The sequence below is a fragment of the Thunnus thynnus genome, chromosome 9 (assembly GCF_963924715.1).
Source record: "Thunnus thynnus chromosome 9, fThuThy2.1, whole genome shotgun sequence".
In the NCBI taxonomy this organism is placed as follows: Eukaryota; Metazoa; Chordata; class Actinopteri; order Scombriformes; family Scombridae; genus Thunnus; species Thunnus thynnus.
The window spans coordinates 8193903-8212276 of record NC_089525.1 but is presented as its reverse complement, the minus strand read 5'-3'; the positions used below and the strand labels follow the sequence as shown (position 1 = coordinate 8212276).

General features: G+C 39.1%; 1 protein-coding gene across 1 annotated transcript; it reads left to right on the top strand.

The window, feature by feature from the left end:
• Positions 1 to 5681: 5681 nt before the first annotated feature.
• ids (iduronate 2-sulfatase) lies at positions 5682 to 18012 on the top strand. Its single transcript, XM_067598614.1, has 13 exons — positions 5682 to 5887; positions 6504 to 6640; positions 6769 to 6946; positions 7236 to 7324; positions 8116 to 8316; positions 11865 to 12035; positions 12126 to 12252; positions 12894 to 13064; positions 13494 to 13600; positions 14493 to 14609; positions 15104 to 15214; positions 15439 to 15564; positions 15700 to 18012. Exons 1-13 carry the CDS (start codon positions 5815 to 5817, stop codon positions 15778 to 15780), a joined length of 1689 nt encoding a protein of 562 aa, XP_067454715.1. The 5' UTR covers positions 5682 to 5814; the 3' UTR covers positions 15781 to 18012.
• Positions 18013 to 18374: the final 362 nt, after the last annotated feature.

Below are 18374 nucleotides of genomic sequence, written 5' to 3'. Positions count from 1 at the left end.
CAAAAGATGGAGTGGAGTTCCTTCAGCAGCACCACATTTTATACATTTACTGTCATCCCTTAAGCCCATTTTATATAGCTGTGATAAGGTGTAATATATCTGTTAAGTACCAAAAATAAACCATTCAATCTCCATTCAGAAAAAAAGCTATAAATTAGAACCAGAAACAGGTTTTCACATACAAGGAATTTGCTTTGGTCTGGTGATGCATAACAATGAACAAAGTGTGAAGACAAAAACAGGCAAGTAGTGTGAAATAAAAGAAACATAAGTGACAAGTTAACAATAGAAGATATGAAAAAGTGTTATAAGAATAAATATATGTCTGTTTTTTTAGAATAATAGAGCTGTGCAGTTTTGTACAGGGATGTGCACAATATTGTCAGGGAATGTGCAAAAGTTCAGAGTGTGAAGTATAAGGACGTGCAGTACAGAATATGTGCAAGATGTACGTTAATGTAATGCATAAATCAGATGTGGACACATGCGTTAATGTACGTGTGGTGTCAGTGTATCAAGCTCATACGTTTACACCTTAAACTGTGATTTAAACCTGCACTGTGGGTTTGCTGATTAAGTTTATCACCGCCAGATAAACCTCTCTGTATTTCACAGTATATGGAGTTTTTAAATCTCATGTTGAGGGTGATATTCCCACACTCACCGTTTGGCCGTTACCTGTTTAGCTTCTCTAGACTTTGCAAATGTTATAGGACCAAATGGATCAAATTCTGATTTTGAAATGAGTCATTTCGCGGGAGTTGTGTGACGCTCAAAAAAATGTATCCACCATTTTACATCCACAAAAGTAGGTTATGGCCAGTGTTGTACCTAGAAACTCAGAATGAGAGAAAAGTTGATCCAGCCACTGTGCAAATTTGTGGAAATACAAAAGGCTTTGCTAACCCGGCCAGTTGCATGGGGTACCTGAAGCTGTTTTCCCTGCTAGTCACAAAGGGTTAAAACAGGTAAATCTAATGACCTGCCAACATGAGGAAATAGTGGAGATTAGCCCCAGTACAAGACGCTACCCCACCAGACGTAAAGTCTACTTTAGGAATGACTAGTCCTACCAGATGCAAAGGCCAGTTGTAAGTGGAAAAAGGGTCACTGCAGTCATTGTAGAGCATTGTAGAGTCAATCTGAGTCGCTCTCATCGTCAGACCACCTCGGCCTCTTAGCAGCAGCCTGCTCCTCTTTGTGGAGAAGCTGAGGCCTGAAGTTGAGGGATATACGGGGGCGTCTTCCAAACATCTGTCACAGCTACAACAACTGAGTTGGTCAAAAGAGTCTTCTGAGGAGAGTGGCCCAGTGTTTTCAACTAACTCAAGTTCAGGGATCCTATAACCATCATCTACACCAACAGCATCAATTTCAGGGTCTTCATCCTGTTGTGGTGGCTCTTGCTGGTGCCTTGGAATCGGCTGCTCAGGAACACCACAAGGATCAGCATTAGGAAAAGCAAAAGGTTCAGCAAGAGGAAAAGCAAAAGGATCAGCTGGGGGAAAAGCAGGAGCAGCTCCTAAGAGGTCGGAAGTGTTCATGTTTGGTCTGTCAAGACAGTCTCGACCACCATCCCTCTCACAGTCTCTATTACCTCCATAAGGCCCAGCCTCCTGAATCCCATCCTCATCATCCACACCAGCGACATCAATCTCTTCCTCCTCTTCCTGGTCACCTGGGGGGACTGGCAGATGGTGGATGATCCTGTTCTCCTCAGAGGGCCTCTGAGCATCAGGGCGCTCAGTGAAACCGTTGTTGAAAGGTCAAAAAAACCCACTGGAAAAGTATAAAAAGTCATATCCTGTACTTTCATTAAACAGGCTTAAACAGGAGGCTTTAAGGCCTAATTCATTTTTTTGCTATTTAAATTTCAGGTATATTCCCAAACACCTACATTAACTGTTAATACAATACAACACCGTATGTATCACAAGCACCTTGAAGAGAAGCCACCAACACACATGGTACAACCACCTTTAAAAGTAATATCATAATATTTGTACTTCTACAAATATTGATATTAAAAGCCCTTTAATACAAAAATGCAAGCAATGAGAAAACTGGACATCCATGACACCATTTGTGAAAATGGGAAGGCGGACACTGTGTTCTCATGGTGGAGACACAGTGCTTGAGAAAATGTGATTGGTCATTATATTACTTTTGTGTACTGTATGTGCACTGGACAAAGGCTTCTCTCCCATGTCAACATTGTAAAGACTTAAATCCTTATGTTCTTCCTTAAGTTAGATGAAACAGGTCAGCAGGGTCTTGACTAGTTATATTGGATGTAATCCATATATGAGGATATCTGGACTGCAGCAGCAGAAAGAGTTAACAACATTATTCAGAAAGTGTTGCATTCTTTGTGCGTAATAATACAGACATGCAAGTAATGTACCTTTCATTGCTCTTCTCTGGCATACGATATGGAAAACGTAACTCACAAGCACTGGAATATAATCAGTTGTGAAAACGTGCTCAAAACTATTTCTCTCTCCTTCATAGTTTACATGATGTACACCATCCGTTCAATTTTACAGAAAAATCCATTCTGATATCATATCATCAACATGAACTGTGCAGACATTTAGACATAGGTATTATCTACAGCACTTGTTAAATTGTAATGAAATTGATCCAAACCATATTAATGTGTATCTTACTCTTGTTTTTAACACTGTGTGTCAGTAATGCTGGACTGAAAACTAAAATGATTAAGGTTGTATTCAGTCAGATTTAGTTTTGTGATATTCAATACTACTGTCTCTGCTGCCAAAAGTGAGGAAGGAATTGGCTCTTTAAGCCATGTTTTCATAACACAGTTCCACATAACATCCCTGCTCACATTCCTGTTTCTGCAAATATATTTTTTTCTTGACTAACCACAATAAAATTTTGTCAAAACAACAAGTCATAAATCCAGCTGAAATTACAATAAATTGCATTAGAATAGACCGGGAACAGTCGGTTCTGAAGCATTCAGTGATGTAGAGAACTGATGAAATCTCGTGTGTGAACTGTGTATTTCATCGTCTCCATGTGCGCAGCACTGCGTGCGCCATTACACACGATTATTAAATTTGATTCCCAAAAACCAAAATAACAGTGTTTTCAAATCTTTACACCGGTGTTTATGTATTCCACACCTGTCCCGGAGCATTTAGTACATTACCGTGTAATATTTATTTTACACAGAGAAAACATCGTGTGTGGTTGTTTCTACCAAAACGGTGTATTCCAAACTTTCTGACTGAAGTTGTGTTAATTGTTCCTCTTTTAATGTATTAATTCAGTGCAAGTTTTGGTTTGAAAACTGTTTTAAACGTTTTCAATAAGATTGATTGATAAATTAGTGATGGAGTGATATTGAAAGGTGTTTTACCTGCATAGTAATTGAGCCACCGTCTGACTGTGGCCAGCAGATGCTGCTCCACGGGGGACCATTCATGTAGCTTAGATCAGGATAACATAACCTTTTTTTTCCCTCTCGGTTTTCTTTTTGTTGAGTCATCCAACGATCCGTTACTCAACAGTAGTTTTCAGACAGGTCAACTCGAGTCAAGCCCAAGTGCAAATGACAGTCTGGGACCTGCAGCTGTAACATCACCTCTGTTCACTTTACATTTCTGTTACCATGACTTTTACGCACGCGTGTGCACGATGCACGAGCAAGTGTGTGAAAAAGGCTACACGTAAACAGGGTGCGAACTAAGCCATGACATAACTGTATGCTGACTACAAAACAGAGAAATGAGTAATGGCGATTAAGAGAAATGTGGAGTAATGCGCAGACTGAATGCAACTAAGAAAGTTTGTTTTTTTCTGATCTTTGAGTTAAAGTGAGTTAAGTTTATGATATTGCACCGCTTTCTTTATTATCTTTATTATCTTTATTAAAGTGAATTAGTGATGAACCACCTTCATGCATGAATCATACATCAATAATAGCCTAATTTTACGCATGATCCTTGATGATGAAGATACAGAAAAATAGAAATGCATGGCAAAAATGGCATATTGTCAATATTTTACAGACCCCCCAAAATTTCACAAATCATGTTTTCAGAGGAGCTCATGTCTTATTAAGAGGAGCCAAGCCCAGCCTGGCTCTCCTATAGTTCACACCCTGCATGTAAATGGTCGATATAAATTGTTGGACACTGTGTACACTAAGGTATTGTCATAGATTAAGGATGCATATGATTATTTTTCTCCAAACTGTCAGAAACCAGCACCTCTTGACATGTATAAAGATGAACACACTCACAGCCAGGCTGCTGCAGTTCACATCATGTTGACTCAGAGGACAATTAGGCTACAAGTTTAAACTTAAAATAAACCATGTCACCCAGTGGCTCTCTCTCTGATGTCCATCACCCATGGCAAGTCTGAACCACTTTTCTCCTGTTATCTCTCCCTTACACTCTTAAAAACTGTTGAAACACGAGTGTCCTCTTAATGTAAGAGACTGTATGAAAATTATTTGGAGGGAGGGATCTGTAGGTTTTTTTTTTTAGCTGACAGGAGTGTCAGGGGGGCTGTTGGTCCCCTGTATGTAGATCTGTGAATATTAATTATGTACTGAGGTATTTAAAAGTTGTAATTTATTTGAAGCCCCAATCACATAAACTGGGAAAAATGGAAATGAACAGAGGGAAGAAGGAACATCATATTTGAGGCAGCACTGTTGCTACTGGTTGTTTATTCATCCTTCTGTATCATCATGTTTTTTTTTTCTAATAGAGACTGAAAGTTAACTGGCATTTGTTATTTATGCAACCCTGTCTCTCAATCTAACTATACACATTTGCACAAACTCTTCTGGTAAATTTGTGCAACGCAAGCAGCATGGCAGACCTCAGAAAACTAACAGTACATCCACTCAAGTCAATTTTATTTATAAAGCCAAAAATCTTTCTTTTTTTCCAGAGAGCTTTATAATATGAACATATTCTATCCCATTCTATCCTTAGACCCCTGACTCGGATAAGGAAAAACTCTGGTTTCATCAAAAATGATGAAACCGCAGGAAGAGCAACAGAGGAGGAACAGGCATGTAGTAAGTAAAGGGCAGCTGAACTAGACTTGTTTTAGATTCTTGAAGACACTTTGCCTCTCATCCAAAAGGCTTCTTCAGGTCTGGAAGTCCACTCTGCTTCCCCTGTGGACATAATTTCCCTAATCATGCTGATAAAACAGAAGAGAGGCAGTGTTAAGACCAATATAAATACAAAACTTAGATGGAAATTAAAAGCTGTGCTACTTTTACGGTGATTGGTTGGGTTCTAGCCTTTCATTCAGCTACTTTCTGTCAGTCCCATCTGGCAACACTGGTCGGTGATTGCTATGGTCAACCTTTGCAGTCATTTGAGTGAGAGTGTGTGTCTTCGTTTTGACCTGTTGTACTAATTAAGCTCAAAATACAACAACAATAAGGTACAGAATGATATAACATTAACACAGCTGTTCCAGGTGCTTTCTGCTTTCCTTTATAACCAGACAGAGTTTCCCCAGGACCACCAGCAGTAATTAGACTAGACCCTGGTACTGGCTGTGCTATTAAAATGATTGACACATCATTTAGCTAATATGATTAACGCTTTGGGGCGGGGCGACTGCTGAGTGGACCAATGAAAACGTAGCAGTCTGGTGACGCGCTAATCAGGAAGTTATTTAACAGCGACAACAGCACGCTGAGTTGTTTTGACTGTGTGAAGACAGCTGAGACTGGAAGGAGATGCGAGCTGCACTTTTACATTAACTTTATTTGGGGGTTATCGTGTCTTTTTTGTTTTGCGCCCAACCAAAATGTACATATCTGCCCAGATATGTCTTCTGCTGCTGGTTCTTCACACACTGACACTTGCTGCTGCGAGAAGAGGTGAGTTAGAGTTTGTACTAACTGTAGGAAATGTTGAACAAATAGGAAGCGAAACTTGTGAAAACGTCATTATATGTGGAGTCTTAAGCATTTTAATACATTTCATACTGGTTGTCTTATCATACTTTTGACTTTTAGATGTATTACACCGGTTTGTGTTGACAGATTGAACCGTTAATCTAATAAATTAGCTCGCATTAGTAGCTAATGAGTGCTCGTTACTCAGTTTATTTAGTGGCTGTCGCTAGTATTTGCTAATTTTGAGATGTTGTTTTGTTATAGTTCAATTCACTCCGTTAATGGTGCCTGTTCATACGTTTTATTTGTAGCACAACTATGTTGAAACTGGGAAAAGTTGGAAGTGAAACCTGCTAGTTTCTGTTGACCTTTTATGTCCAGTGTTACTCTACTGTCACCCAACCTTACATTTAGTATGCACTGTGTTTATTCAATCCGTGTGTTTAACAGAGCCTACTGTTTGTGTTGTGCTGATAAGTTTACCCCCATTTTCTTTCAATCTTTTTCTTTGCAGCTATCTGAAAACGATCGTTGAACTAATTTCTCTTCAAGCAGTGAGAATCATGAATTACCCCGCTGTGATTATCTTTGCTTTCAGAGAGAAGAAATGTGCTTTTCATCATGGCAGATGATCTGCGGACATCATTGGGCTGCTATGGGGACTCAATGGTCAAATCACCAAACATTGATCAACTGGCGTCCAAAAGCCAAGTTTTTCTCAATGCATATGCGCAGGTCAGTCAGTGTTTTGAGTGTTTTTAATGTGTGAAATTGTGAAAGCAGTTCTCAGACTGTGTGTGGTAATTGGATTATGAAAACTCAGCTACATCTCTGTATGCGTTTTTTCCTTCTTTCTGTTTCAGCAAGCTGTGTGTGCTCCCAGTCGTATATCCATGTTAACCAGCCGCAGACCGGACACGACCAGGCTCTATGATTTCAACTCCTACTGGAGAGTTCACTCTGGAAACTACACGACTCTGCCACAGTACTTTAAATCTAGAGGGTACTTCACCATGTCTGTGGGCAAGGTGTTTCACCCAGGTAAGATTATTAATGTGACATTTAAATAAAAATGTAGAGCATACTTTTTACAAACAGGTGCAAATTTAGGAAGTGATACTGAAAGTGGAATTAAACTGCAACAAGAACCACAGATTCACTGCTGGTGAAGGATTAGACTTATTATGTGAAAGTTATTCTCAAGTGCAGCATTTTTTGAAGACAGCCCAATCTGCAGGAATGTGCTGTGTCTACTTAGAAAATGTCTTGACATGTTTGCGTCAGTCAAATTGTTTCTTGGTAACAATGGTTGTACTGTTTTTGTCTTTAGGCATCGCCTCTAACCACACTGATGACTACCCTTACAGCTGGTCCATCCCTGCCTACCACCCTGCTTCATTCAGATTTGAGAAACAAAAGGTACAAGATAGAAATGCCTCTTCTTATCCACTTCACTTAATAAAGTAGCACTAGATGTGTTTGACTTCAAACAACGAAAAATTTTTCCATCAATGGTGATACTCCACACCCCCAACCCACCCCGCTCTGCCAGTAGTGACTGTAAGATCTTGTGGTACTAATCACTTCCCCAGTTTGCCAGCATGTGTCAGCAATTGTTCTCATTCCTCTCAACTTCCCAGTACAGAAAATCCTCTCGTCAATTAGCAGTTTTGTCACTGTGCCTCTTAAGTCTAATGCTGTAGCGGCACATCTTGCCTTACTGTATTTATATAAAAAAAATGTTTTAAAAAGTAAAAAAAGAAAACTACTGCAAGATTACAACCTTTCCCCAACCCAAACCACAACATTTTTTTTAAACAAAATAAGTAAATGTATGTTTCGTATATCTTTTTTTTTTTTTTTCTCTGTCTTCATTTGAACCTTAATGGCTTTTTATGTCTTGGCCATTGAGGACCGTAAACTGGTCAAGAAATTGTAGCTTTGTAATGCCAACAGGAATCCAGAGACACTAATGGAAATTAAAACCAGTTAGCAAAACTCTGCAAGTGCCAGGGTATATATCTACTTTGCTTCAGGTAGCTTTGTTTCTGCATATTTTGTTAGTGAAAGTAAGAGACAGTGACCATTAACTCAATAAAATAGTGAAAGTCCCCACTAGAAACCTTGAAGTGTGGAACACTCCAGAAACTGTGCATAAACTACTAAACACAACTGTTTTGATTTTATTTGTATAAAAACTTTGTTTCCAGATGTGTAAAGGAGAGGACGGTAAACTGCACGCCAATTTACTGTGTGCGGTGAACGTAACTGAGCAGCCTGGGGGAACCCTCCCTGACATGGAGAGTACAGACGAGGCAGTGAGCTTAATGAAGAGTCGCGCCAACGATGACACTCCTTTCTTTCTTGCTGTTGGCTTTCACAAACCACACATACCCTTCAGGATACCACAGGTACATGACTTAATGTATATGCATGTGACCCCTTGAGATGTAATGTACATAATGGTTAGATATAGTTAAAGGTGCAGTAAATGACACTGAGCCTCACTGGATGTCAGCAAACGACTATTTGCTATGTAAAGATATAGTGGAGTAATGGCGACCTGAGCAGTGAATGAAGTCACACTTCCTCCATGTGTGTTATCTGAGCTTCTCTGTTCTTTGTTTTGGTAGCCGCACTGACTATGTGCATTTTAGTTCATGTGAGCATGCATATTAGTGCATGTGAGTCCCTTCGTGTCCGTTTCAAAAACTTTCTCAAATTACAGTTAAACAGTACATTAAAATATGTTTCTGAAAACATTTGAGGTGAGAAATAGACAATGCACTAACAGAATCTTGATCCATATTTGATCAGCACTGCCTAGTTTGACAGTTTGATCTGAGTTTCATGAGTTGTCAGCTTTTTTTTTTTTTCCAACTTTTTTTCAACTTGAGTAAACGACACGTTTGTTTTGGTCTGAGATATTGGTGCTATAGTGTGAGATCTAGTGGCTGAATGTGGTGTATTGCAACTTTAAATCAACGAAGTTAGGTTGTGAAAACCTGCATGTGGCTGTCTCAGGCTTCAGTCCAGGCACAAAGTTAAAACAGGCAGGCCTCAGGAGGTTCAGGAGGTTTTGATTTGCACAGTAGGTGTCATACTGACTACTTAATCTACAGACAACATATGGCTTGATTACATCACCCATTCATGCCACTGTAAAATAAGTGTCAGTTTGATAGATTTGACAGACTTTTTTTAATGATTGGTGTGTTTTAAATGTGTGAAAGGTATAGATTATTATGTTATAATCTAACAAAAAACAACATTCATGACATAAGGTTATGTTAGGCAGTACTAGGCCCACAAGCTTTTAAACTGATTCAGAGATGTTAACTGAATTGATTTGTTCACTCCTCAAATGCACTAGTTCCAACACATTTGCTTGCTGTTATGTAATATTAATTTTGATTATGTTTTAGTGTTTGGAGAAACCTTTGTTCTTATTATAGACTAGGACAAGATAATTTTCTTTGTTATTTTTGATTGAACACTTGACCACTGTCTTACCATAGCTGATTCCTGCCTCAGCCCAGTGTTCATGTCTGAGCCATAGTGCTGAACAGAAGTCATTTGCACAGCTATTTACAATGCAGTATAAAAGAGAAATGCATGGCGAACCATAGTCCTGTGAGATGATCACATGCTGCATATGTGTAAACAGCTATCTGCATGCTTTCTGTGCATAGACAGCCCACCTCAGTGCATTTAGAAGACAATCTGTTCACTGTCTCTTAGATGCCCACGCTGTATGTTACACTTCAGTTCACTTACAGTAATGTTACCTTTCTGTGTCTCTGACACTGACTTGATGACTTGGTGCTGTGAAATGCACTTGTGTGACTGATGGGTTGCAGAGCCTTGGATTGAACATCTTAGCTATACAAACTCTAAACTCATTGGCTTGCACTTAACAAGACATAACTTGTGGAACTTGTGGAATTTCAGTAATGCTCATTCATGTAGACAGACGGGAAGACTTTGTTGTTCTCTCACTGGTATACATCGAACTCTCAAGTCCCTAAATGAGTTGTTACTTACAGGCATTGATATGGCTGAGTATGTAGGGCAGAAAAGAGAAGGTCACAACGCAAGAGGCAGCTCTGCTATAACAGTCTTGTTGTAGACAAAGAGCCAGAAATCTCGGACAAAAACAGAACCATCATTTTCAGGAGACCAAGGACTGCACAAATAATGCCCCAGAATGAGATGAGTGATTGTCCCCACACTGTAGCTCCCTTAGATGCAGTTTATAGAGACATCCACCAGTGACGTTTCGAGCTACATGCTCTTCAGGCTCTTTTGGATGAGTGATGGTGTTAACATGGAGGGGGGAGAGAGAGTATGTGGAGACCAGAACAGAAGAGACAGCTCCCTTAGAATTCACTAGCCTCTCAGTAAGTAGATACTGGTAGTGTTGAGTTTTTTTTAATGAAGGAGAAGCCCAAAGTTGCACCCATCAAGGAACTAGTTGTAGTGATGTAAGGCTGCATGTGTGAAAACCTGGGAATATTATAAAGAAAGGGAACCTCTGGAAGCCAGTATTGGGAGGTACATACTTTATGTGAAGTGAATTTAATGAGGACTGATCTAGATGTATTGGGAAGTCAAATTGTCATGGAGGAGGAGAGCATGATGAAGTGGAAACTGAATGAGAGCAGAAGGTGATGAAGCAGAGACGAACGTCTGAGGTTTCCCACAAAGTATAAGTTGAGAGATGAAAAGAGGGAAAAGGTCAAGCCAGCTCTCTTCTGTCAGCATATGATGTATGCAACACACGATTTCCCCATATAATGTGGACACATACAGAGAGAGAACAGAGCCAAATTAAATACCAAAGTGAAAAAAGATTTCAGAAATGATGAAGGTACACTGATCTGAAAACATCTAAGGACATCTGCAGGGGGCCAGAGGACTCGTCTCCTTTGAAAAGCCATCAATTTACCATGTTGTTGGTCAAAAGAAGGTGATTCCTGTGTACTGTTAATTCTTAATAATCATTATTTACTAAATTGTACCTGGCGGACACAATTTGGTATTAACCAGGTAATGTCTTAGTAATAAAAATAAGTATATCTTTGCAATTACAGAGTAATCCTTGAGGAATATGCTAGAATAATATTTTGACAAAAGAAGGTAATAATGTGGTAATAGGCGAATATGCTTGCAATAATGAAGTAATGTTTTCACAGTATTGATGAGGGTAATACTGTTGTAATCTCAACAAAATTGCAGAAACTGTCATCTGGAGTTATGGAAAATAAATTCCTGAAATTCCTCTAACTTTATCAAAATTCCTTCCAAACTAAATCTTTGTTTTAAGGTATTATCTTAAAAATTGTATTTCAAATGCATGGAAATGCATGGTAATTTCAGTATAATCTAATTTGCAATGTCATAATAATAATATTGCACTCTTCAAAATAGAAGTTACAAGGTGCTTTACAGAGAAAAAAACAGGGGAAAGAGAGAGATGAAAAAGACAGAAGATAAGACATAAAGGAGAATCAACTGTTTCCAACAAAATAAAGGGTTTAAAATCCAGAGAAAACAGGTTTTGAGATGTTGAGGCTGTTTCTAGAGGTCAGAGGGCACAACTGCATTTTTAAGTCCTGTAGAATCTGACCAAATAATTATCAGTCCTAAAAGCGATGAAGCTATTGGAGAGAAACCTAAACAGTTTTTTGTTAAAAGCCTCCAGTTCTGGAGTCGAGCTAGAGAAGATTTGCAGGGGCAAGGGGTAACAATAGTCAAGCTCAAAATTTGGGTTGGATCAAAGATAATCTCCATGATTTTCTTTACACTAGGTTTAACATTTTGAGCAAGCAGGCCAAAAAAATGTGCATTAAGGTAATAGAAACAATCTGTTCAGTCATAATTCAAATCCACCTGTTATTTATATTGTGTAATTGCTTTGTTTAACATCTATTTAAAACATATTGTTTTTATATTACAGGAGTACCTGAGCCTATATCCTATAGATCAAATGACTCTGGCCCCTGATCCCGATGTTCCCAAACTCCTTCCTCCTGTCGCCTACAACCCCTGGACAGATGTGAGGAGGAGAGACGATGTCCAAAAACTCAACATTAGCTTCCCCTATGGGCCAATCCCTAAAGACTTCCAAGTATGAAGTGGCTGCTCATCATTTATAATTTGGTCACCATGTTGCTACTCCTTGAAACAAATACTAATAGTACTGTGTGTCATCTTCCAGCTGCGTATCCGTCAGCACTACTACGCTGCTGTGTCTTATATGGACGCTCAGGTTGGACGGCTGCTCAGTGCTCTTGATGAGCTGGGGCTGGCTGACAGCACCATGGTGGTGTTCGCCTCAGATCACGGTTAGTAGTCACATGCTTTGAAAAAACTGGAAATGGCTCTTGACTTTATTCTGCTGGTGCCTGATTTTCTAGTTGAAACACTGACATAATTATTTTTCTTTACAGTATTTAGTAAAATAAGCTCAACTGTCAGTGATCATCTTTTTAATGCACATAGTTTAGGAAGTTGAGTGTTAATGAAAGAATTTTGAGTAGATATTACAGACATGTGGTTGTTTTGCCTGTGTTTGTGGTTCACCACCAGATGGCAGTGTTGTAACAGCGTAATATGATACAAAATTCCTCCACAATTTTGCTCTAGTCTTAAAAACCCAGCTCTTTTTCTGCACTTCCTCCTTTTTTAAACTTTGTGACTTGGAAACTCAATTTCCTTTAATGTCTCCTTCAGTAGAGGATGATTGAGTAAATCCTTTTCACGATATATATACTCAGTAAAGCTCAATCAAACACCATCATTTTTAAATTTAAGATGGCTGGTAAAACATCAAGAAAACGCATTGGCTCTGCATCTAAAACATCATCTTGGTAATGTTCATTCTGTCTTTTGTCTCATCTGGCTCAGTCAATGGAGTACATACTCTCCAACACAGTGACTGACATCCTCGTTAATCTCTCTTTCTCTGTCTCGGTGTATGTTGCAGGTTGGTCGTTGGGTGAGCACGGCGAATGGGCAAAATATTCAAATTTTGATGTGACTACACGGGTCCCTCTTATCTTCTACGTTCCTGGTGTCACTGCAGTCCGTGGTTGGATGGAAGGGTCTACCTTTCCCTTTATTGATGTCTTAAGTCAATCAGAACTCAACTTTAAGAGTGAGGCCCCCACCACTGACAACAATTCATCTCTAGTGATAACAAGAAATGTGCAATTCTTTTCTCCATATAAAAACACAATGTTTATCAAGCCACAAAGGGGAACTCAAGTTTGATTTAAATTTTTTTGGTCATAATTGCTCATATGAACCTTGTTAAAACATTTATTAATATGCCATCTTGACTTTAATGAAGTCTTTGATATACACTTCAGCTTCAAAAGTGTTTAGACAGGGATACACTTTGATTTTTTGCCTCTGGACAGTTTTTACTTCAAATGCAAATGGTGCAATGATGATGAAATGTAAGTGCAGGGTGTCTAGTCATATTTAGTAGATATCTTGACTGTTTTGCTCTGTCTGTGTAAGAATTTGTCTAACTGGCTGACCGCTCTCTCTCTTTCTCTTTTTTTTTTTTTTTTTTTTTTAGATGAAAAAGTAATAAGAAACGTGGTGGAACTGGTGGATGTTTTTCCCACCATCTCCTACATGGCTGGCCTGAGAGCACCTGAACCATGTCCTGATGTTTCTTTCCAGGTATCATGGGATAATAATTAAGCCATTTTTTTTGAATCTTAGTAGTTTTCAGGGAAAGTCAATTCATGAGTGATGGTTCTACTTAATACTTGATTTTTGTCTCAACCATGGTGGCAAAGTTTACTCTGTTGCATTTTTTGTTAGCCACACTAGCAGCATGGCTCTAAGGATGGCAGCGTAGGTTGGTCTAATACTTTGGCCTAAACTAAAATATCTTCAACTATTGGGTGGATTGCCATTAAACTTTGAACAGAGATGCATGTTCCCCAGAGGATAAATCCTATTGACTTTGATCCTTTGACTTTTCATCTGGCACCACCAGCAGGTTGACGTTTGTGGTTTTGAGTGAAATGCCTCCACAACTATTGGATGAATTGCCATGAACTTTTCTACAGACATTAGTGTTCCCCTCAAATTGTAATAACTTTGATAATCACTTAACTTTTCATGCAGCACCATCATCAAATCAAAATTTGAATTTGTCCAATACTTAGTTTTTTGAACAAATACCTTGCTAATTAGCAAAAACATGTTAACAGGCTAAACTATGATAGCGAACATTGTAAACATTATACAGTAGCTGCTAAACATCAGCATGTCAGCATTGTCGTTGTTGGCATGTTAGCATGCTGATGTTAGCATTTAGTGCAAAGCCTCACAGTGCTGCTAGCATGCCTGTAGACTTAGTCTTGCATTTAGTTCAGCCAGTGTAGGTAATAAACAACTGCACCAGATGTTAATAAAAACACTGGATTCAAAACCAAGCTCAAACTTGAATGAATCGAGAAGTAAATACTCGATAAACTGGTCCAAACATGCCTGACGTGAATGTGATCTAATTGACTCTGACATTTATTTCCTTTGTTTCTTTCCTGTGTTTTCTTGCTTTCAGGAGGAGTTGTGTACAGAAGGAGACAACCTGGCCTACACCTTCAGACACAGAGAAAGAGGAGAGAACGAGGAGGCCATATCCTTTAGCCAGTACCCTCGACCTGCTGATACACCACAGGTACTTGAGTGTTCAGTGTTTGGAAAAGCAAAGTAAAAAGCTTTCATGAGCTGGCTAAAGGTTAAATCATTATTATGTTGTATCAATCAGCAAGCAGGCATATTTTGTAATACAAACATGTCACACTGTTACTTTTTTTTTTTTTTTTTTGAAGATTTTGAAGTTGCATTTTAATTGTCTAAATTAGTGAAGGTCATGAAAACTGAGCTCATGTTGAACGATTAACACATCTGTCGTTACACTGTCGCTCTTTGACCCTTCTGCATTGAGCGCTTCCTTCCAGAGCTGCCAGCTATAAGCACAAGATCTTTGAATTAAAATATCCTGATGAGCGCTGCACCCGCTGTAGGTTAATCTCTGTACGGAACCGCTTGGCAGCCTGACATTAGCGCATCGGCTGGCTCGCAGGATGAGTTGGCAGATGCAGATTTGACAGCACTGCAGAAAGGTTTTCAAAGTGTTTAAGATGTTAAAGCTTAATGTCCTTCTATTAGGTGAACTCTGACCTCCCTGACCTTAAAGACATAAAGGTCATGGGTTACTCTCTACGGTCCTGGGACTATAGATACACTCTGTGGCTGGGCTTCAACCCCAAAACATTCCAGGTACGAATTCACCCTGTAAACATACAATATCACCTACACAGCATGAAAATCATCTCTCTTATCTGTCTCTTTTTATTATACTCGTCTCTCTGAATGTATCTGGTTCGGGCTGGGGAGTTGTGTATGATGGATCCATCCATCTTGTCTGGTACAATATGTTGGAGACATTTGCAGTGACAGTAACAGATTATGTTTGTCTATCATCCATCTGTCTCTTCATATAGGTGAATGTAACCGATGTCCATGCTGGAGAGTTATACATGTTAGCAGATGATCCGGGTCAGGACAAGAATGTCTATGATGACTCTGACCACAGTGTGATAATGAGGAAAATGACCAACTTGCCCCATGTAAGTAGAAACATAACCTAACCATTTAAGTTGTGGTTATTTTATTATCTGCTAATGTGGATTCATAATTTTCTATTTTCCACTCATTCATTCTGTTACTTGTTTACTTCTCGTGTGATTGTGGATGCTGTCCAGACTGTGAGTGTGCAGATGAGAATGAAGCTGCAGCTCCTCTACCTCACAGCAGGGATGAAAAGCAGTCGAAAGAAGGCGTGATGATGAGAATGAAACACAACAGATGGACGGAAAGGGACAAGCACAAAGGGAAGATGGATGGATTAAACACATCTCCCACAGAAAGGGAGAAAAAAAAATTCTTTTAATATAATCTATACTTGATTCAGGAAGATGTGGTATCACTATTAATCTTTGAGGCTCAGTTCTTCAGGTTATGGTTCTTGTTAAGAAGTAATTGGCAGGCAGACGAGGGTTGCAACAAGTAAAGTGAATTAAAAAAAAAAACACTCATACAGTTTCTTACAAAATATTTCACCCATGAGGTGAGTTCATGTTTGGGCTGCTGGGAAACATTTATATCAGTGTAGAAATTAGTGATTGGTTTCCTTTTTTTCAGGGACTGGCCTCTTCACACCTGCCATTTACCTTCATGTAATCATTGAGTGGAGGACGTTTCGTTCTAGTTTGGAATGACTCCAATTATAGCTGTCAGACAGATTTCTCATTATCTACAGTAGTGAAAAGAAATAGTTTGACATTTTGGGAAATGTTTTGTTTATTCACTTTATTTCCAAGAGTTACATGAGAAGATTGAGTCCACGCTGATGTCTGTACACAAAATATGAAGCTAGAGCGAGCAGGCAATTAGCTTAACAAAGACTGTAAGCAAGGGGAAACAGCTAGCCTTGCTCTGTCCAAAGTTTAAAATATGTGCCTGCCAGCACCTCTTAATTCAACTAATTAACATGTTTTATCTTGTTTGCCTAATGTGTACAAAAGCAGAAATGTAAAATGACATGTTGAGTTTCTAGAAAATCGCCTCGTCTAGTCAAGAAATGGATTCAGCACGCGTCTCCCTGTGGAGCCACAACATGTAGTTTTTACTTTTCTCCTTGTGAAGTTTTATCAGTTGTGACAAAATGTGTTAAGTAAAATTTTTAAAAGGTGGTAGATGGATCTTTTTTCAAATTTGCCTAGCTGTTTCTCCCTGCTTCCCCTCCTTATGCTAAGCTAATCACCAGCTAGCTCATATCGTATTTAGTGCACAGACATGAGAGTGGCATATTTTTGAATCTTTCTCACAGCAAAGAAATATCAAATTGTTTTTTTCTCCATAAACATTTAATTGCCACACAGATGTCTGGCCAGCTGAACCAAGTAACCTTTATTTCGGCATGAACTCCTGAAGGACAGCTCTGATTAGCTGTGACTTTACTGCTGTCTCAGTAAAAAATATTACATCATATTTTACAAGCTGTTATTTCCCAAAAAGGCTTTTCATCTGAAGGAATATTGAAAAAAACCTGAAGAATGCCTCACTTGATTAATAGCGACACAAATTTCTCTTTTTGGAACAAGAGCTCTTCAGTGTACTATTGATCATCCAGTCTGCTTTAGGGAGCGTTTCCAGGTGTAGTCTCCACTTTGAAGTCAGACAGCTAAAAGGGACTTGCATATTTTTGTACTGTAGTGCTAAACAATATGACATTTCTATTTGCACTTGATGTCACTTGCAGCTATTTGTCTCCCTCATTGTAAACAGTTCAGTTCAGATCAATTTGTGGACCCAAAATGAAGTGAGTAAAAGCCCACCCATAATAATTCAATGCAAATGAAACAGAGTGCAGCTACGTTTTACTGCTTGTTCCAATGCGTGAACATTTTGTACTGTGGTAATTTAGAAGAAAGCAATTTCAGCTTGAATTTCAGGTCCAACAGTAAATTGAGGGATTTGGTCTGTCGACTTTTATTGTAGGCCGCACTGGCTTCATGTTAATGGGAGGCAGCTGAATCATGTAATCAGCGGGGTGCTATCATACGCCAGTATGTTGAAGCATTCTTGAGAAATTGAATCTGCTCGTTTTTGCCAAGTTCAAAATAGGAAAACTGACCAACCACATCATCACCTTAAAAGGTATTCAGAGAACTGTACGTCTTCCCCTGTTGACCTCATTGCATTTGTGACAGTTGATTTTGTTTTTCCAGTGGTTTGCTGATGTCCTGGGGTCCTGTAATATATTTAATATCTCTGGAACAGTGGATGTAATCAGTAATAAAGTGTCCATACAGACACTGACAGTGGAAAATAAGCTCAGTTGCATCAGAGCAGTTTTCAAGCCTGAGCTCCAAATTTCTGAAGGGAAAATAAAAAATAAATGCTGTAGAAATAATTCAAATCTCAAGCTTGGCAAGGACACACTGTTAATATATTTATGTCTTGGTTTCGATTGGTTTGTAAAAAAAAAATAAACATTTTTTGTGGAATGTTCAGCAGCAGAAGTTGACTTTGTGCTTTTTAGTAACTTAAGATCACAACCTCCTCCAGTGTTTGTGTGTATTCCTGTGTGTCCTGCAGAAACGGTGCACACTTTGCTGCCTGTTCACACAGACACACACACACACACACAACCCACCGTTCTGTTGTAATGCATTTTGTGCTCACCCACAGCAGAAGTGTTAAGCTGCAGTGTGGTGAGGGGGCTGGTGGGCTCCTCGGGGACCTCGCCAGTCTATTTGGTGTTTTCTCTCTTCCTTCTCCTCTGGAGCAGAGAATGCAGACACTTGCTCTCTGTCACTGGAAGAATTTGGACCGACCTGAACACTTGCTAATTTGTGCATGATTCCAGAGTCTG

Bases quoted from the DNA above. Each gene is read 5' to 3' on its own strand.
- ids (XM_067598614.1), top strand. From the start codon at position 5,815: ATGTACATATCTGCCCAGATATGTCTTCTGCTGCTGGTTCTTCACACA. The intron at 13,065-13,493 runs GTGAGGCCCCCA...TTTTTTTTTTAG, and splicing joins ATCAGAACTCAACTTTAAGA to ATGAAAAAGTAATAAGAAAC. The intron at 15,565-15,699 runs GTAAGTAGAAAC...GATGCTGTCCAG, and splicing joins AAATGACCAACTTGCCCCAT to ACTGTGAGTGTGCAGATGAG.